General features: G+C 31.2%; 2 protein-coding genes across 5 annotated transcripts in view; one reads left to right on the plus strand and one right to left on the minus strand.

Moving 5' to 3' along the window:
* LOC134681224 (sphingomyelin phosphodiesterase 4-like) overlaps positions 1–4,873 on the minus strand; it is a 29,130-nt gene extending 24,257 nt beyond the window's left edge. For all 4 annotated transcript variants that reach the window (XM_063540745.1, XM_063540743.1, XM_063540744.1 and 1 more), the window contains exons 1-2: positions 4,785–4,873; positions 1,805–1,888 (exon numbers count right to left, since the gene is read on the minus strand). In XM_063540745.1, coding sequence (XP_063396815.1) covers positions 1,805–1,888; positions 4,785–4,811 — 111 coding nt within the window. In that variant the 5' untranslated portion in view covers positions 4,812–4,873. The remainder of the gene's footprint in view (positions 1–1,804; positions 1,889–4,784) is intronic.
* Positions 4,874–5,045: 172 nt separating this feature from the next.
* On the plus strand, positions 5,046–21,491 carry LOC134681225 (nuclear cap-binding protein subunit 3-like). The gene is made up of 13 exons (XM_063540746.1): positions 5,046–5,295; positions 7,759–7,821; positions 8,813–8,907; positions 10,790–10,947; positions 11,350–11,469; positions 12,407–12,640; positions 14,604–14,881; positions 15,577–15,832; positions 17,243–17,314; positions 18,609–18,636; positions 19,245–19,387; positions 20,056–20,353; positions 21,302–21,491. The coding sequence occupies exons 1-13, from the start codon at positions 5,080–5,082 to the stop codon at positions 21,447–21,449; spliced, it is 2,109 nt and encodes a 702-aa protein (XP_063396816.1). The 5' UTR covers positions 5,046–5,079; the 3' UTR covers positions 21,450–21,491.
* The last annotated feature ends 339 nt before the right edge of the window (positions 21,492–21,830 follow it).

The raw sequence follows: 21,830 nt of genomic DNA on the forward strand, positions 1-21,830 counted from the left end.
GGTGATCATTGTAGAACAATTTTTGACTGATAAATTTGAATAATAAAAAAATGGCATGAAATTTAAAAAGGAGGGTACATTTTGCCTTTTTGTCAGATCGGAAGTACCTGTTTTGGTACATCCGAAGTTCTGGGAACCAGTTCTTTCTTATATGCAATGTAAGGTATGTTGATTTTTTCAGTACAGTACACCAGAGGGTGTTGCTTTGACATGCAATGATTGCCACTTTATTTGAACTTAAAATAAAAGAGGTGTGCCTGCTTGAAACGGAGGATTTAACATAGAAAGCAATGGGACCATGAATTAGTGGTGTACTTCCTATTACAGAGAATCACCAGAAATCCAATTTTTAGAAGTTGTACCTATTCCAATGAAAATAAGTCAAACATGATGTTAGTAATCATGTCTAATCATTTTTTTGGGGTCAACAGTCCTGCTTATGGGAAATTTAAGCTCTTAAATTGGCATACTCAAGTATGTTAGCCTTTTATGGTCATACAACATGCATGCAGTTAAGACTTGACTCCAAGTTCTTATTTTTGCATTTTTTCTGATTGAAATCAATAAAACATATATTCTATGACTTGTATATAGAAAAGAAAAGCTCTTGGTCAAAGTAATCTTATGATTTTTCAAGTTTTTTTGTTTTTCTGATGGTAGCCTTTTACAATCTAGGCAAATGGTATATACTCATATAAGAATTCTAAAATATCACTGTATATGCAATTTTGAACCAGTTTAGCAAGTTATCTAGCAGAGGGATATATAAATTGCTCTTATTAATCTATGTTTTACCACAGAATTATGGTTCATACAAAAAAAAAGCCTTTTTCCAATTTCAAGAAAAAAGGGGGGATAATTTCTCATTTATGTCTTAAGTTTGGACTAATATATTTTTATTTAATGAAACACCTCTGATAATAGTATGACTAATAGTAAACACATAGCTTTCCTAATAGAAATTAATAAATAAAACAATGATATTGAAAATAAAAAAAGTATATTGGCCAATGGTAATATACACATGCAGTTTTCTTTGAATAACCCATATGTTACTACCAGTCCAATCTGAGATTAAAATTAATAAAACAGTACTTGGATTGAAGCTTTATGTGTTTTTTATTGCTTGAAATATATCATAGAATGAAATAAAGTAATGCCCAAGTCAATATTGCAAGTTTGGTTCTGTTATAGGTGTAACACCACTAATTCGGGCCCGGCCAGAAAGCACATACCAGAAAGTAGTACATATTTAACACAAAATAGTTCCTACGCATGGACATAACTTTCAAAATATTTAGAATATTTTATTAATTTTGGTATCAAATGAAAGCTGCATGACTGGTGATCATTGTAGAACAATTTTTGACTGATAAATTTGAATAATAAAAAAATGGCATGAAATTTAAAAAGGAGGGTACATTTTGCCTTTTTGTCAGATCGGAAGTACCTGTTTTGGTACATCCGAAGTTCTGGGAACCAGTTCTTTCTTATATGCAATGTAAGGTATGTTGATTTTTTCAGTACAGTACACCAGAGGGTGTTGCTTTGACATGCAATGATTGCCACTTTATTTGAACTTAAAATAAAAGAGGTGTGCCTGCTTGAAACGGAGGAATTTAACATAGAAAGCAATGGGACCATGAATTAGTGGTGTACTTCCTTTTGTCACAAATTAGTACCAGTGTTCCAGCTAGGCTGTTTTCACAGGGCTGTCCCCCCCCCCTTTCCTGAGTGCCACCCTGTGCCCTTTTTAGTTTCCAGGGCGCCCTGCCTTATTGAAGATTGGTTTCATATACTGTACCTGTGTTCCAGCTGAATGTATAATGTTCTCTATCTCATTGCATCTCTGTAGTAAAGGTCTGGAATAGGCTAACTGTAGTCTAGACTATAACAGAAAATACTTTAGTTTACACACATGTGGATCAGTATTTAGATATAAAGTTAAATATTTGGTAAGTGTTGATTGAGATCTGTTGTTACATCTATATTAATTAGTTTTACATTATTGGCTGTTCATATCAAGAAAAAAGGGTGTCTTTTTTTTCACAGAGACAGAGTCACCTGAATTTCTATCTATAAATTAAAATTTTGAAAATAGGCCAAAAAATAAATTTATGATTATACATGTTATTCATTGTAGTACTATTTTCAAATTTATCCTCGTGTGATGTGTTTTCTAACTGATAAAAATGTTCACTGCTAATGATTTTCACTGTTGAATTTTTATTCATGTGTACTCAAATTTTAAAAGCTAGTTCTGTCGATCTATATTTTTTTGTGAAGGCTTGCTATGATTAATAACTGATTCTGATTACTTTGCGATTTTCGTATGAAGTAATATAAAAATTGAATCAGGAAATGACCTAAAAATCCAGAAATGAGTAGGTGGTTCTGGTGATCCTTTGAATAATAAAAAACGTTTTTGGGATTAAATGTTAAAAGTTACGACGGTTTTAATTTTAATTTTTCAAGGATGTATATAATTTAACTCGCTGGTTTGTACTAAAAATGACAGGTCACTTGTCTTGAAGATCCGGTGTCTGACAGGCAAACAATATAGTATACTTCATGTATTACCTTTCAGAATTTTTCTCAACAAGCATTATAGTCATGATAGAGAAGCTTATTTTTGACCTTTAATAAAATTGACTGAACCAGTTTTGAATACATGAAATAGTTTAATTTAATTAGTTCTTACATGTACGTTTCTAAAACCAACTTTGAATATGTAAATATTTGTCACTTTATAGCATTGTTGTTGTTCTGAATATAGAAACTGAAAAACACGTCACAATGTAAGTGTGTGAAATCATAGCCGATAAAATATTTTTTATATGAAAATATATGCATGATCATGATGATATGCATGACACAACTATATGTTTGTTCCTGACTGTTTCCAATGTCATTATTATTAGGCCTGATTGTTCAATGTAATCATGAGGTCATAGAATACAAATTGAAATTGGTTTACATAAGTATACAATAATTATGTTACAGATAATTCAGGCAACATAACACTGTGCGTGTTGTCATGAAAAGTGGAATACAAATTATAAACCATTTGATTTTTTTAGGCTAAAGACAACATGTTCTCAATGGTCATCCCTCTTTAAAGATTTAAAAATACATGTTTATATGGGGACAAAGTCCCCAACAACAGTAAAAAAATCAATAAAAAAAGATTTATCATCGTGTAATGTGTTTTCGTACTAATAACAATTTTCACTGCTTACGGTTTTCACTGTTGAGTTTTTATTCAGGTGTTTACTCAAATTTAAAAAGCGAGTCCTGTAGATTGATTTTAGGTATCTACTTTTTTTGTCAATGCTTACTACGATTTTTTACTGTTTCCGATTACTTTGCGATTTTTGTATGCCAAAAAAATGGCGTCATATATTTTCGTATGAATCAAAAATTGGATCGATACACGGACAGGAAATGACTACAAAATCCGGAAATTAATATTTTCTAAAGTCGTGGTTCTGGTGATCGCTTGAATAATAAAAAAAGTTATTAAATGCTTTTCAGTAATAAAAATTACTAGTATATAGTTTTAAGTTGATGTTTCGTGTGCTGAAATGTTTAGATTTTGATAAATTTCAGATTGGCACCATGGTTTGTACAAAATACATTATTTTTTCTAAAATAAAATGCAGTTTTCAAAATTTAAGATTAAATATAAAAAGTTACGACTTTTTTCATCTTCATGTATCAAGTATGTATAAAAAAAAATTGTCAATGAAATATTGAATAATTAGATTTTAAACAACCATTTTATATAAGAACCCTGCTAATTTTAACTCGCTGGTTTGTAATTAAAACGGCCAAAAAAACGCATGACAGTCATATGTCTTGAAGATCCGGTGTCTGACTTGCAAAAAACATATCTGGACTTTATTTTAACCCTTCAGAATTGTATTCCACAACTATTCTAGTGATGCATATTTTTGACTTTAAATAAAAATGGCTAAATAGGTCAGTTTTATTTAATTTGTTCTTACGTCTTTAAAAAGCGACGTTGAATGTGTTTACAATATGTCAAGTTGTAGTGGTGTTGTTGTTCTAAATATAGAAACCGAAAAACACGCCACAATGTGCGAGTATGCAGTCGAAACCGACGAAATGTGGTTGATACGAAAACATATGACATACGAAAACATATGACACGACGATAATTGTACTAATGACATGAATGAACTCAAAACCATTCAATGTCATTTTTATGTCATGTTTTGAATTCCTGCATCTGTGCAGAAAGCTACATTATACTTCCTTTTCCAGTCTCGTTTGTATGAAACTTTGAGTAAAATATATATTTATCAGTCTATTATTAAATCATGAAAATAGTAAGGAACGAATCCAATTTCTTGATATGAAAAAAATGTTATCCGATGATAGCGTTTCTTTGTTTACATTGCATTTGACATCATAACTTAAATAATGTCACAACTAAAACCCCAAACAACAGAACCAAAATCAGAAACGTTACGGTATTTCCGTCTCTTTTTTTAACAAATATTTCAGTTACAAAAAAATAATTCATACAGACTTCGTCCCTATTTACAGGTAAAGCCTGCCTCATATTAGTTGGTGTATGAGTGGTCCCAACATGCTTGACTCATAAACACAATGTCAATAAACATGGTAAACACTAAACCAGATTTTTTTTTAGAGAACACTAGCCCTAGGCATTAGCTAACTTAAATGTCACCAAAACACAGAAAAAAAAGAACTGTGCAGGCTAAACCATATAACTAAATCCCCTCCTAAAAACTAACCAAGACAGAGTTGCCAGTAGTTGTCATTTCCCTCAATTTTCAATTTTATGTTTTCTGTCCAGGTCAAGGGAGGTAATCAAAAGAAAATGCTAATTTAAGGACATTAATTATTTGTTCTTGCTTCTTCTCGCGTTGATTGAATTACTTTCAAGCCTTTTGTTTTTGAGATTATTTCTTTCATATAAAGCGCATAAAAAAGGGAACAAATATTCCAAACCCTTGAAAAGATCATTTAATAATGGAAAAAATGTTCGTCCGGGTCATGACTGTTGGATTTTAGCATATTCTTATTTCAATGGCTAACAGAGACGATCGTATGCCAAATTTAAAAATTTGTATTGACAACACAGAATCAGATAAAGAACAAGAAGATGTGGTTTCCATTCACGGCGCTGACGAACTTCAAAGTAGTCCTAACGAATCCGAGGAAGAAAATGAGAGGAACGTAGAATTCAACGTTCGAATCGGGAAGATTGGTCAGACAAGAAACGAAAATAGGACTTACAGACAGGTTTATAATTTATCTTGGGAGACGTTTCGGCCACACAACCAGTTCGGCCACAGCAACAGCCGAACAGGTCGACATCAGTCGATTCGGCCACACTTTTTCATATTTTTTTCATATTTAATATATTGAGGATAATCATGTTAATTGTTATTATCATTATTATGTTAACGTATTTTAAAACTTCTTTTCTGAAATTGTCAGATCTATATAATTTGAAAATATAAAGATTCATGAGAACCCTTTGGCTAAAATGGCTTCATTTTTACTTCAAAATGTACTCTTGAGTACAGACAAACCTGTACATCTGAAAAAAATTAAGGCATAGCATGCCCCAGTTTAGTCCAAATAATTATGACGTCTGGCAAGGCTATTTTAATTTTTTTTAGTCCAAATAATTATGACATCTGGCAAGGCTATTTAAAAAAAATTCTGGGACGCCTTCCTCGTAGCCTCGTAGGAAGGCGTCCCAGAAAAAAATAAAATAGCCTTGCCAGACATCATAATTATTTGGACTAGCCCCAGTTAAATCATGTAAATAGAATTCAAATGCATTGTACTTGTACTGTTGAATGATTTAGAAAATTTATAACTTAACTGGATTTTGTCATGCACTTTTTTTTGTCCCTGCAGAAGATGGTAAAATTATTTACAAACAGTTGAGTTTTGCTTGATATGGTCCACTCTGGTACACAGTTTAGATCAATTATTGTCGGATATCTATCACGTCTCTATACTTCTTTATTGTAGCGAAGTTTGGTCTCTGTATATGATAAAAGATATTACAAATCTAGAGTCAAAATATTGGTCATTGGCTACCATCATTACCATCAAAGTCCAAATAAAATTTGCAAAAACTTTAATTGGAGTAAATAAATCAGCTGTCAATTTAGCAGTACTAGCTGAACTTGGTATGTATCCAGTTTTTATAGAAGCTTTAAAACTGTCAATTGGCTTCTGGTTGCATGTCATAAAATCTGATAAAAATTGTTTACTAAAAGATGTATATTGTTCCAACCTGCAATTAACCAATGGATTTGCTAAAAAGATTGAACAGTTACTTGCTACATTAAATTTTTCACATGTTTGGAAAAATCATGATACTATTTCAAAAAAGCGTTTATTATATGCAATTCATACCAAACTTAATGATAGATATCTTAATTATTGGAAAGAAAATATATTTTGTGATAATAAATCAGTACATGGTAATAAGCTGAGAACATATAGACAGCTTAAAGAAAATTATAAATTGGAAACCTATTTATTGTTAAATATAGACAGAAAAGTAATAGGGAATTTTGCTAAAATTCGTATTAGTAATAGTGTTCTTAGAATTGAACAAGGGCGTCACACTAAAACCCCTGTAGAAGAAAGAATTTGTCCTTTGTGTCTCTTAGAAGTAGAAGATGAATTTCATTTCACTTTAAAATGTACAAAATTAAATATAATCAGAGACCAACTGTTTTCAAGAATTAGGGAAATAGTTCCCTCTTTTTTCAATATGACTAATGAAGCAAGATTTAAATTTTTGTATACGTGTGTTGAGACTGATATAATTAGAATTATTGTTAAATTTATAAGCGACATGTACATATCTAGAAATGCTCTATTAAGCACTAAATAACTTTGTGGTACCACCTCCTCATATAATGTTTATAAATTTGGTATGATATATATATATGTTTGTATGTTTGTGTATAACAAATTTGTATTGTCTTGGTATCAATCCTGTAATTTTGGATTTTAAACCAATAAAAATTACTTACTTACTTACTTACTTATCCATCTATTGTACATGTCAAACAAAACAGCTTACTTCAATAATTACCTGTGGAGAAGATCTCAAACCTCTTTCTCAAATTAGATTTTTTGGTACTTTCTGGAGGAATGAAAAAGTGCACTGCAAAATCCTGTTAAGTTTTATTTTTCTAAAACATAAAACACATTTGAAATTTCCAGATGCACAGGTTATTAATCTGCACTCAGAGTAAATTTTGAAGTGAAAATACAGCCATTTTAGCCAAAGGGTCTACATGAACCTTAATTAACAAAACATAGTTTGGTCTGAAACAAATGGACTTAAGGCATAAACTTAAGGCTCCAGTTTGACATTAGCATGATAAGGGCCAACTGTTACAGAATAGAATCTAAATAAAATATTTCATTCGTAAACAAAAGTCAAAAGAAAAAATATCCATTCCATCAAAAAATCGATCAATTATCTTGTAAATATTTATTCCATATTAGAAAACATAAGTCTGAAAAACATAGACACAAATGACTAACATATGCTGGAATATTTTCAAAAATTCATTAAAAGTCTCAGAAATTTCTTGTTTGTTGATTTCTACATATTTGGAACTGGGTCTGTCTGGCCACAATCCACACCACCCTTATTCTTGTGTATGTAATGATACACAAGTTCATGTGTAAGTGTTGACCTTTATTTATTCTTTTTATTTTCAGCCTTCAAAAGTGTATGAGAACAGATCAGGAGAGTTTGTAACGGGAATAGACATAACAGAAAAAGTATGATTTATCCTTAATTGATTGACAGTATTTGTTTTTCAAGGAAAAAAAGCATATATATGCACGTAGAGTTGTGGTTTACAGTATATTGTGCTCTCATATGTACAAGTAGTTTACAGTATATTGTGCTCTCACATGTACAAGTATTATTGTGGAAGTTGGTCAGATATACAATATGTGTGAATACTATAAATTTTGAAGTTTTATTTTTGGCAAATTGTGTTATATGATATCAACATGATCAACTATGTCTGAAAATTTTGCTTCTTGATTTATTTATATGTGAAATAATAAAAAAAACAAAAACATTCAGTTTCCAATTTAAATGTTATGAATATGAGAGAAACATTATACTTACAAATGACTTAAGGAGGCTCGAGTCAAGGGTACAAAAATTTCAGAAAAAAACCCAAAACATTACAAATTTTATTTATTACACTATTAATTGTTACTTCATGATATTGTACAAATATCAGGCAAAAAAATCAATTTGTTTTGGCCCTAGATGACTTTAAAAATGTTTATATCATTGAAAAAGCTCTTAATTATCTCCCTTTGGTGCAAAAAAAAACATTTCTTTGCATTAAAATTGAAATATCAGTTTAACAAATTGGTGACCTATGAATTTTTTTTATTATTTTTTTCAAATAAGCTGTACTTAAACTAAACAATTGTAAAATTTAAATGATTTCTGCAAATCCTTGATTTCTGTAATTTAGTTCTTTTTTTATTTCAATCTTACCTCTATTTCTCCTATTGGAATGATTGGTTCAACAGAAAAAAGTACCTTAACAAAAGTAGTGAAATCCTGTATTTAAAAAGAATAACAATTTTTACCTGTGAGCACCCTTAAACAAATAGGGATTTTTTTAAAACAATTATAATCATGTTAATGTAACTAATTTTAGAGACACATGAAAGATTTTAATAATTGAGTACTAACAGAAATTTGTATGAGTAATAAAAGTTCTTCACTTCTACATTGTTCTAGGATGAGATAAAAAAGAAATCAGAAAGAGCCAAAAGATTTGGAATAGAATCCAAGAAAACAAAGCATTCTGTTGACCTAGATGGACTTTATAAAAGGTAAATATAATAAAGAAGAAGTGGTATTATTGCCAATGAGACAACTCTCCACAAGAGACCAAAATGACACATACGTTAACAACTATAGGTCACCGTACGGCCTTCAACTAGGTAAATCTGTTATACCTGCTCACACACTTTTCCTTCTGTAAAAAATAAATAAAAAACTGCACATACTTGCACACAATATTCATTGATTCAATCAAAACTTCAGACAAAACTCATCAATGATACTAGAGGGGTCAAACTCTATTTTGGTCTACATACATGTGAGTCTCATTATCAAATTAAAACAATTGAAAATTGGAACCAAATAAAAGTTGAAGATCAATTTATTGGGTTTTTTGGCTCACTTTTGATAGTGCAACTTCTCAGCACTGAAAATGTAAAAGATTTGCGTAATTTGTGTAAATTCTTGTTTAATGCACTTAATTTAATCATAGGACCGAACTGTTATTGGTCAATACTTTATATTTATTTACTTCTCTGATGTAATATATATGTCATGTTGTGTTATAGAAATGTATTTGTATTTATTGCACTAATAAGCATAATGTGCTTAAAGTAATAAAGAATTAAATTGAATTTATATGAAATGTAATTTTAACAATTCTGAATCTTAATGCTAACCATGAAAAGTTCCTATAATTATACCCCCGCTTTAAAAAAGGGTGGTATACTGTTTTACCTCTGTCTGTCCTTCCACCAGTCCGTCAGTCAGTCCGTCCGTCCCATGAATATTTTTGTTGCATTTTTCTCAGGAAATACAATACAAGGATTTCTGAAATTTGGTTTCAGGGTTTATCTAAGTCAGCTAAATCGTGTAATGCGTTTTCAGATTGATCACTTGACAACTTCCTGTTTACTGAACACTTGTATGGTTTTACACATGATAGCCAAGTTGAAAATTTTTGACACATTTTTCTCAGGAACTACAATACAAGGATTTCTGAAATTTGGTTTCAGGGTTTGTCTAAGTCAGCTATACCGTGTGATGCGTATCAGATTCATCACTCATCAACTTCTTGTTTACCGAACACTTGCATATTTTTACACTATTTATATTATCCACTTGCGGCGGGGGTATCACCAGTGAGCAGTAGCTCGCAGTTTCACTTGTTGAACCTGTGTAACATTAATTGTAGCTTGTTTCTTGTTAATTAATACATGTTAACTAACATGACTAAGATTTATACATTTAACAATTGGTCCCTGGTGTAAATGAGTGTGCAATTTTGTATTACTAAGGTAGATATGTCAGCATGTTATAATGTTTGATAAATGTACAAAATATTGATTATCAATTATGTAACTTCAAGTTACTTTAAATGTATAAAATTTTATATCAGTTTGGAGACTATCACAGCTAATTTCCTAATGCATGTTAAGCAAAACTTTTGTTGGCTTGCTTGCTTTTTTTGTATAATTGTTTATACAAGATTTGTAAATAAGATTGACATCTTTAGATAATATATTTATGCATAGTTTAACCTGTATATATAAAATTTGAATTTAATTGGGTGTTATCCTAATGATTGTGCAATATAAAAACAAAGCAAGAAAGCTAACTAAAGTCTTGCTCTACGTGCTCTACATGCTTTAGGAAATTAGCTGTAATTGAGCTGAAAATTAGCATAAAAAGTACAGGTCATTGATTCTGACATATAGTTATTATTCCTGCTTTTGTCATGTTTGTGAATAAAAACATTATTCCACAGAGAAAAGTTAAATATTTAAGGTATGTGTGGACAAAAAAAGAACTTTATAGAACTTTAAACTTGCTTTCTTTTACATGTGATCATAAAAAGCTTATTTTACCTGTATAAAAGAGTGTTAATCACGTAATAGAATTGTATGTACTGTAATTTTTTTTCCATTGTAGCTTTGGGTTCAAAGCAGAAGATATCAGCCATGACCACCGTGGAATCAGGCTTGAAGCTGTACATTTTCGGGGGGTAAATGACCTACATACAAAGGATATATTTAAATATTTTGGAGAGTTTGGACCAGGTGGGGTTGAATGGATAGATGATGCCTCGTGTAAGTTAGTTATATTTTCAGGATTTCAGATTTGTATAGAATGAAAAATATTCCACAAATCAGGTAATTTTAAAGTAGACATATTTAATGGTATCTACCAGTTATATTTTGGTGTGTCATATTTTCATATTTTTTTATTCATTGGTCAATTACTGTGGATTCTTTATTATTTGTGTTATACCGACCAATATACATTGAATGTTTAATGAAGTACACATTTTCTAAAGGATTGAGTACAGACTTTGAGAAAAAACAATGGAAAAAAATGTGCATGCATAAATCACAATAATTATAATAAATGCTCACAATTTTTTTCTGAATTTACAATATACACAATTTTTCATGCAATTAAAATGTTTGAAGTTGTAGATCATAGTTGAGGATTAATATTACACATTTTAGGTAATGTTGTATGGATGGATGCTCTGACAGCAGCTAGAGCCTTATTGAAACTGACTAGAAGTTATGATGAAGTCATGAGACCATATGAGGCTGATGAGAGTGACGACATGGAAGTTCCAGGTCAGTTAAGGTCGTATGCAAAATTTGAATTTTGTCTGAAAAAAAACAAACTGATCCACAGTTAATCGAATCATTAGAATTTTTGTAATATTCAATATAAAGGAGTAGGTTCATGAGGGTCAACATTGGTCTTATAATTCTCATATATTAGATTATACTATGATTGTAAACATTGGTTAGATAAATATGTTAATAACCCTTTGACGCCACCCCCCTTACTCCATAATGACGCCTTTTGACGCCTGTGTAGTACCTCAGTTGAAACACTTTGGCTACAAAGTGTCTGCAGATTACTTAATAAAGTTTGTATCCAATATGAAAAGGAATATCATAGGAATATTCGACTTAAATTTATTTGATGAAATAGTTGTTTTTCGCAATGCCTTAATACTTTAAAGCATAAGTTCAGTATTTTATCCAAAAAATCCTATGCGAATCAAGTATGCCAAAAAAAAAATTCAATGTCATGACAGTAACAAATATAGACAACAAGTTTTGGCACATTAGAACATATAGCATGTCATTTTCGTGATATGGTTATGATATGAGCTGTGTTGGATATAAATTGACCTTATGCAAGTGTACATTTACATCTGCATGTATACAACTTTGATTGGTTTTAGGAACATTCAACATGTTCAAATACAAAATTAAAGATGAAGTTTGGTCTGTTTTATAGGGTTCTTATCACAACTCAATTTTCAAACAGTTACAGACTTTTGATAGAGATTTTATTTCAGGCCAAAATATGATAACAGATATATTGATTGACACTTTCATAAGGTCGATTTCTATATGACGAAGCCCATACTAAATTTGTGCACTCTTATGAAGAAAATCATAATCTTGATTAACTTTTTGGCTAAATTTTTTGTTGTTGCTTCATTACTTGTAATGATAATTATAAAAATTGCAACACATGTAAAATCTGTTTTAGAAGTAAAGAAAGACAAGGAAAAAAGGAACAAAGTAAAGAAGAAAAAGAAAAAGAAGTCATCGTCTTCATCGTCATCATCCTCCTCATCAGATGAAGATGATGAAAACCAAAAGATGAAAGACCAAGAAAAACAGAAGAAAAAAGAAAATGAAAAGCAGAAGAATAATGACGATGATGATATTTTAGATCTTTTAGATGATACAGATACAATCAAGCTTACTGGTCAAGTCAATGGTAAGAATGTATTCTTATTGCGATTTAAATAAAGTGGAAGATGAACTTAATTTTCTTATAGAATGTCCTGTATACTCTAAGGATAGAGACATGTTATTTGATCTGATATTTAAAGAATGTAAAAAATTTTACTCCTTGGATATGGTCAATAAATTTATTTGGCTATTAAACTGTGAGTCTATTAATATTTTAAAACAACTTGGCTATTTCTTATCAAAACACCTGCCTTGAGTAAACATTTATTATATAACACTGGGATACTGTAAGCAATATTTATAATGTCTAACTTTTTAAAGCATACTGTTCTGCTTTATTGTATTTTATGATTTCAAAGTTTATACTTGACATCCATTTCAACAACCACCAGAGGGCGTGTCATGATGTATGTACAACTTCCTAGGTCAAAAACTTTGGTTTAGAGTTGACAACCCCATGTCCTGTGGGATTGTGTCCGCTCCAAATCTAGATAACGGTTATGATTTCAAAGTTTATTCTTGACATCCATTTTAACAACCACCAGAGGGCGTGTCATGATGTATGTTCAACTTCCTAGGTCAAAGGTCAAGGTCAAAAACTTTGGTTTAGAGTTGACAACCCCGTGTCCTGTGGGATTGTGTCGGCTCCAAATCTAGATAACCGTTATGATTTCAAAGTTTATACTTGACATCCATTTTAACCACCACCAGAGGGCGTGTCATGATGTATGTACAACTTCCTAGGTCAAAGGTCAACGTCAAAAAAACTTTGGTTTCAGTTGACAATCCTGTGTCCTGTGGTGAAGATTGTGTCCGCTCTATATCTTGAGAACCATTATGATTTCAAATATTATACTTGACATCCATTTTAACCAACACCAGAGGGTGTGTCATGATGTATGTACCACTTCCTAGGTCAAAGGTCTGTCTGTCTGTCTGTTGGTCTGTCCATCGCTAACAAATTTGATCCACACTATATTTTGAGAGGACAGCTGTTATTATTTCATACTTTATACCTGACAAACATTTTCAACTTAACATATATATAAACCAACACCACAGAATGTGTCATAATGTATGCATCCTAGGTCTAAGGTCAGTCTGTCAGTCTGTCCATCCGTTTGTTGTTCTTAACAAATTGTGTCCGCTCTACCTCTCGAGAACTGTAAATATTTCATACTTTATACTTGGTGGGTCATAATATATTGAAGGCATAATTCTAAAAATATGTGACAAATATCAATTGGGCAGCACCTTTAAACATATTGTTCAAACATCAATCCATACATCCAGAAGTCACCTTAGAGTAGTCAACAATTAGTTCACATCATGCAGTCATATCACTATTATACTATGAAAGTAAGATGAGAATATTTATCAGTTTTAACTTAAAATCTTAGATTGAAATCACACATGAGACTCCTTAGAGTAGTCAACAATTAGTTCACATCATGCAGTCATATCACTATTATACTATGAAATAGTACTATCACTATTACCCCACGTTATTGACAGCGGGGCCCACAGAGATGGCTTCCATCTCAATGATATCTAGTTGTATTTGTAATTGTTTGTAACTATATATTGTCATGAATGTATATGCACTATGCCCCTTGAGGGTACCTCTTATGGAAATAAAAGATATTCTATTCTATTGTATTTTTAGGATGATTTTCAAATCAAAATTAGCTGCAATGTACAAAACGTTTTGGTCAATGTTGAAAAGGAAAAATTGGAGCAACAAGAATTTTGCTACAAAACAAGAAAGTTAAATTTACAACACATTCCTTTATAAAAACTATATTATCTGCGTTATCTCCACTTGTACGGCTTAAAAAAAAAAAAAAAAATCATGAAAATTAAATTAACAAAAAAATAGTAAATGCAATAAAACAAATCGAGACAATTTTCAACATTTTCCTAAAGGGAGGAAGACTCTTGCACAATTCTAGTTTGCACTGAGATGTTTTTCTATTGCATTTTTTCAGGTAATACCAGTGATAAAACTAAACAAGACCAATCTGAAAATAAAAAGAAGGAAAAAATGCCCAAACCACATGCACCTAAATCATCTAAACAGAAATCACAAGTCAAAACAAAGACAAAGAAAAAGTCACAGTCTTCTAGTTCATCGTCATCGTCCAGCTCATCGTCTTCATCAGGGTCTTCGTCATCGTCAGGGTCATCGTCATCATCTGATGGATCTTCATCTTCATCGTCTACATCGTCTGGTAGTTCATCTAGTTCTTCGTCGAATTCTGAGGAGGTAAGATATAAATCAGATAGATGAACCTCAGATTTACCTTAGGCTGTTGTTCAGTTGATACTCTGAAAATACTTTGTTTATATTTTTTAATTAAATTGAGAAAGGTAATGGGGAATGTGTCAAAGCGATAACAACCCGACCATAGAGCAGACAACAGTTGAAGGATTTCAGAAATATTGTCCGTATGTCTGTCTGCTGTTAATGTTTCTTGAATGAGAGGAAGATCCTTATGGTTTTTGAGGTCACTTCTGCAAAGATCAAGGTCAAAATCTTAAACATGATTTGTACAGAAAAGTCTTTTCTGGACACCTAATCAAATACTCAGATTTACCTCAGACAGGTGTTCAGTTGAGCATGCATTGTTATTTGTTTTAAAGCATTACAGAAATATTATCTGTCTGTCTGTCTGTATGTATGTCGTTAATTTTCTTGAATCAAATACAACTAAGATTGCAACCTCTTTTGATATATGGTCACATACAATGAGATCACCATTCATTTTGAGGTCAACTCTTCAAAGGTCAAGGTCAAGTTACTAAAATTTAAAACATAATAAGTTTTGTCTGGATGCTTAATCACTTCCTTGAACAGGAATGGAAACTAAGATACATGGCCTCATTTAATTTTGATTTATGATGACCTTATGAAGCCAACAAGAGTTTTTATGGAATTTATGTTTTTTTTAATTTGAACAGGAAATGGATACATCATCTAAAGACAAAACAGAAAGTAAAAAAGAGACAACAAAGTCGAAGAAAGCAGCAAAGAAAACAGATTCCAAAAATAAGGAAGAAAAAATGGAAGTGGATAAAAAAGAGACAAAGTCAAAAAAAGTTAGAAAACCTCTGTCTGGTCATACACCACCAGATATACCATGGCCTCCTGGGAAATGGAGATTAGGGGAGCCGTACCAGCGAAACAAATTTCTATTTTTACGATATGCTACAAAAGGTATTGCTGAATTTTTCTTTTCAGCTCTCTAACTTTAGTTTGCATCATTCATATGTTATGAAACATATGTACAATGCTTATTATCACAAAAAACAGATCAAGTGAGTTTTGTTGGCTTCACTTTTCCTGTTTTAGAGCTATGTTCCTTTTCAAACTGAAAAATTGCTGATTTTTTTAAGAATGGACCCTCATATGTGAGATTTATTATTGTGCTTTCATAATTAGCTACATACAGATATCAGAATGCAAGTACTTCTTATTGCATTACTTATCAAGTCGCATTATTCTTGTCAATTAAAACCTCCCAATCATTTCTGAATTACCCAATCAGTTCATTAAGAGGAATTATGTAATGTTGACCAAAGGAGTAGGTTCAGTAAGACCCCTTTTTGGCCACAAAATATAGCAGTTTTACAAAATTGTTAAAATGTAAACTTTTAGTTATTTATTGGACAGTAAAATGCTTCTGCTACATAAATATGGGCTGTTTTTGACGATACAATGCACATATATTGGGTACTAGCACCACTTAGTCATGCTAAATTACTGAAATCCTCATAATTCTAGCATTTTAGTTAAATTTTAGACGGTTTTCGTGTCAAACGAAAGTGGCCGCATTCGTGTTCATCCTTAATATTGAAATGTAAGTTGTTTTTATGATTATACATAATATATATAAAGGTTGAGGATGAACACGGATGCGGCCACTTTCATTTTTGACAAAAACCATCCGAAAAGTGACATTTTTAGGCATATTTGGTAGATTTTTCATATTTAAGCTTGAATCGGTACGTTTTTCATGGCTAAATCAGTTGAAATCTTTCACATAAACTAATTAATTCAAATAAAATAGACACTTCAGTGTTTAAAAAATGGTCAAAATCTTTCGTCATATAAACCTGAAATTTGAGGCCATAATCAGCCCTTACCGGACCTACTCCTTTTAACAAGCTATTATTTGAACTTGGAATTATTTTTAATTATGAAATTTGCATAATTTCTTGTGTTTAATTTTTTTTTAATAAATTCCATGTTTATTTGGTATTATGATCCTTTGAGCGATTCATAACATTTTCCATACCTTGTATTTTGGTTAGATAGTGTTGTGCGCGGCACATTACATTTCTATTGAAAATATAATATTTTCTTAGTAATAGAAAGTGTTGTGCACAGCACAGAATATTGCAATACAGAATATACATGGAATTTATAAAAAAATTCAATAACAAGAAATCAAGCAAATTCCATAATTAAAAATAATTCCAAGTTCAAATAATAGCCTGTTTTTTATAAAATGAGAGCATTGACAATAATGGGAGGTAACTCTTTCCAAAATGACTGAATGATAAAAAGGGTTTAAAGTAGGAAAAGATTAAAAGTATAATTCTAATTTTATTTATTTATTTTTAGCTGATAAAAAACTTCCTGGTGCCGAGAAGAGGAGTAAATTTTATGTGAAGTATGGGAATCCTAATTATAGTGGTAAGTGGTACATTACACTGTTCACATACAAATTTACATACACATTTTGGGAGAGGAGTTTGTAAAAGTGAAAATTCTCTTGTTTTCCAATCTTAATAAAACTGTCTTATTGTTATGTTGACATTATTGTTTTTAAATAAAATATTGTTTACATGTCTGTCTTCTCCTGGAGTTTGTAATTAATTGTTTGAAAAATTTATAATTTTTCAGACATTACAGTCGATTCCATTGAGTGTGTAGGCAAAGGTAATATCTTTGGTAACCTTGCTTGTTAGCTGATCTGTTAATGGTCACTAATAGGTCAGGTAAACTACCCTCCTTTTGAAGTAGCCTTGTCCAACAGACGGATAGATTGGTTATCTTCTGTCAAACTAATTTCTCTTAAGGGCATACAATACAGTTTTGATCCTGTATTTTCAAGTTCATGAAAATTTGCATATAGGCTATTTTTTACCAGATTAAATCAAATATGTAATAAAAAATATACCTTCATGTGCTACTTTTTGAGTAAAATGAGGCCGAAATTTTGTATATTTGCTCAAAATTCAGATTTGTGGCCGTAATTTCTTTTTCGAAAGAAAGACACAACTTTTTTGTTATAAAAGATGAACACAAATTGTTTTTTGTTAAATAATCGGTAATTTCTGTATTTTATAACTATTCTAAAAAAATAAGCAATTTTTTATTCAGAAATAACTAAAATTTATCAGATGTACATGAATTGAGGAAAAAAACGTCATTTTTTACTGCATGTTTATCAAAATTAAAAAAAAATCCTCTATTTACAGATTTATAAAATTTAGGTCACATAATCTCCATGCAAAATGAAACAAAATGCCCTTTTGAAAAATAGGGGTCCATGAACTCGTTTTCAAATTAAATCAGTTTGAATGATAAAAATCATTCGAAAAATGCATCTTTTTCCGATATGTCATAGTTTGACGTCCCGAAAATAACAAATTACGTTAGCAACGTCATGACCTTCCCTGTAACTGTATCGTATGCCCTTAAAGTAGGTTTGTTTACCTAACCTAACAATGACTTCATGGTTCATCAAGCAAGCAAGCAAGCTAACCAAAGAATTTACCTTTGGCTACGCATTTAATGAAATAGGCTGTAATATTATTCTCTCATTTATTAATCACTCAGTATTTATAATGATCTTCTCCGATCAAAAATAGTATTTGAGTTTTATTTCAATTTATACATGTTAAATAGACCAACGAATTTAATTAATCAAGTTAAAATTGACATATTGATTTAAATAATCTGTATTCATGTTATATTTTAACAGGTATGAAAGGAATCATTAGCAGTTCAAAGTAAGTTACTATTTCTAGCCATTAATACTTACAAGTTATAGTTCTGCAGGTCTTTTACTTTTTGTTTGAATGAATGTAAGTTATATTATACCCACTGGGCATTGAATTTTTCTTCAATGTCAAATACTGTTTGAAATTTAGAAAAGTTTACAATATTTTCATTGATGTGACATACGGAAAGAGAAATAGATGCTGCAAAATTAAAAACTTATGTTGAATATTTAATCTTCTGTTTGCTCAATAATTGCAGTTTTAAATGCATGCAAACATTTCTGAATTTTCATTAACTAAAGGTGGTATACTTTCATTTACTTTGTGTACATTTTCTTGTTCGTTTTTGGTAAAAGGTTTATTATATAACTAAGCAGCACAAGCCCCATCAAAACCTGATGCGATCATGAGCTAGAGACAAATTGCATGGTACCTTGTGGATAACCACATTATAAATTTGGCCATGTGAAAAAAAGCTTATAAACCTACATGTCCAAGAATGAATTCAACAACATGAACTATACTTATTATGATTTGGCCTATCAATTTATTAATCCTTTGTTTATTATAAGACATCTGTTTTCTAAAAAATATTAAAATGAATATTATATTTATAGAAAACGTAGATTAAAGGCCACACAGTATAAGGAGGAGATACAAGAGGCCAGGGAAGCTGTGAGGGCCAAGAGAGATGCAATCACTTATGATGATGATATATTTGGAGATGATCTGAAAATAGACACAGCAGAAACGGATTTTGGTAAATATTAGTTAGGGCTATTCCAGAAAAAAATGTATGAGGGGGGGGGGGGGGGGGGGTCGGGTTGGAAGGCACATTGTATCAATAATACATGGGTGATGGGTATCAGAGCAACTTTACACACTATAATTCACTATAATTCTCAATTACAATTGTCTGGGTGGCGGTGCTGACTAAAACTGCCTTCCGATTAGGTGCATAGTTATGGTCCTAAGACTTTGAAAAAAATGACTCAAATAATTAATTTCAACACTTTTTTTCTGTCATGGTTGAGTTTGAAGACATTGCTTTGATATTTGTTATATAGTTTACACCATGACAAGTTATAGATCAAGGTAGCATACTGGATAGGGACTTTGTTGTGGTGTGCAATACTCTCAAAATGCTTGTTCTATTCAATATTTTTACAAAATATGACATTACATTTCAATGGAGGAGTTGATTATCAAGGTTGGAAGGTCTAAATAACAAAATCTACAAACAATGAGTGATACATATTCATAGAAAGGAGGAAGTAGTTCTCCTTTTTACGCATATATATTAGACATTATTGAGCGAAACTTATATATGTATATATTGTATTGCAAGTGTAATTTTTTGCATATTATAAATTATCCGTATTATTTATATGAAATTTTCATCTTAAAAATGTTTCTCACTAACAACAGGTATATCTGTGACTGATCAGAAGACAGTGGAGGAAAGGTTAGGGAATATCAAACCTCTACATGATATGGACATGATGGAGGATGGAGAATTAGGGGCAAGTTCTGAGGAGGAAGTAGATGACAATGACTATCATGATTACATGAGATCTGATAAACGTTTATTTGAGGACAAACCTGTTGATCAGGAAGCAATAGAAATGGAGAAAGAATTAGAAGTTTTATTGAAATCTCCACCTAAAAAGAGACCAGCAATGAAAATGTATGCTGATGAATTAGAGGAAGAAATTCAAGCTAAAAAGTAAGTTTGTCGAGGACGGTTTCTGCTTTTTCATTAATTTCAATAGAAAAAATTAAACAATCGGCAATCATTTGAAAACTTCAGTAGTTTTTATATGTTTGATAAATAAGTATTCAGTTCTGCTATGTATACTCCAACAAGATAGAGATCTTTGTCTGGACCAATCAGCAGTGTAAAAAAGACCAAATAGATAATTGCAATTTTTACGACCAAAGTAACTTGGCAATGAATCTTTTTTGGCATCATGTTCAATCACCTTTAGTTCTCTTCTGGTGGTCTTGGACTGAATTTTTCGGCTTTCCTTCAACACCATTTGTGAGTATGGTTTTGAGAAAGGATGATTATCAGTCAGAAGGGGATGATAAAATAATAAAGGTTTGCCTGTGTTAAGACAGAGCTATATCTCTTGCACGTAGAAAACACCCTTGTAGATTTTGAAAAAGAGCAGGCTTATGCCTCTATACATGGCAGCACATGCACCCTCAAAGGTGAAAGGGATTAATAGAAGTTATAATATCTTGTTTACCAATCCACTATATGTTTAAACTTAACTACAAAGTTAAAATGCATTCTTAGTCTGAGAATCACAACAAAATCAAAATATGGAATGTAATGAGTTACAAGACTCAAAGGTATTGAAAAAGGCTAAAAAAAACACCTTGTGTAGATTTAGATTAAAACCCTTTATTAAAGAATTAAAGTACATTATTTTACTCTTATTGGTGTTTTGTAGATGAATACTTTACATGTCAAATATATTAAACTAAGAAAATGTTGTTCATGCAGAATCTCCCTTCTGCTGTCATATATAGCAGAAGAGGAGTGTCCCTCTTTGAAGGTTTCAAAGGTCGGCAGGTATGAGTATAAAGTGAGTTTATATGTTTATTTGGAAGAGTCATAAAATATAAACATTGTATTTGATCTAAAGTACATGTATGTACATTCCAGGTTTAAAAGACAAGGGGGCCTAACTATAGTAGCAGACAACAGATCTCAAGACGATGCAAGAAGTTTAATAATAGGCAAAGCGCCCTCTACTGGGTTGGACTTGCGTAGTAAACTTAAGAGACGTAGGATACCATCTTGGGATATTTAATGAATGATTATTGTTTTAATTTAATAAATGCTGTACAAAATATTTTAACAGTGATTTCAGCCATCAGTCATCATTATTTGACTACAAATTATTTATAAAGTGTTCTTAAATACAATATGTACAAATTTAGTGCCGTCTTAAATTAGTTTATATAATAGGTTCAGAAATTACCATGCGACAACTATATGCAAGATGAATATCACAGTGTGAGTGAAGATACTTTTGAGAAAGAAAACAATTTTTCCGATAAGCTGGAAATTTGTTCCTGCTATTTGATATTGAATGACCTATAATGGTTTACTTTTATAATTGTGACTTGGATGGAGAGTTGTCTCATTGGTACTCATACCACATCTTCTATATATATCTATATACATGTAG

The sequence above is a fragment of the Mytilus trossulus genome, chromosome 8 (genome assembly GCF_036588685.1).
Source record: "Mytilus trossulus isolate FHL-02 chromosome 8, PNRI_Mtr1.1.1.hap1, whole genome shotgun sequence".
In the NCBI taxonomy this organism is placed as follows: Eukaryota; Metazoa; Mollusca; class Bivalvia; order Mytilida; family Mytilidae; genus Mytilus; species Mytilus trossulus.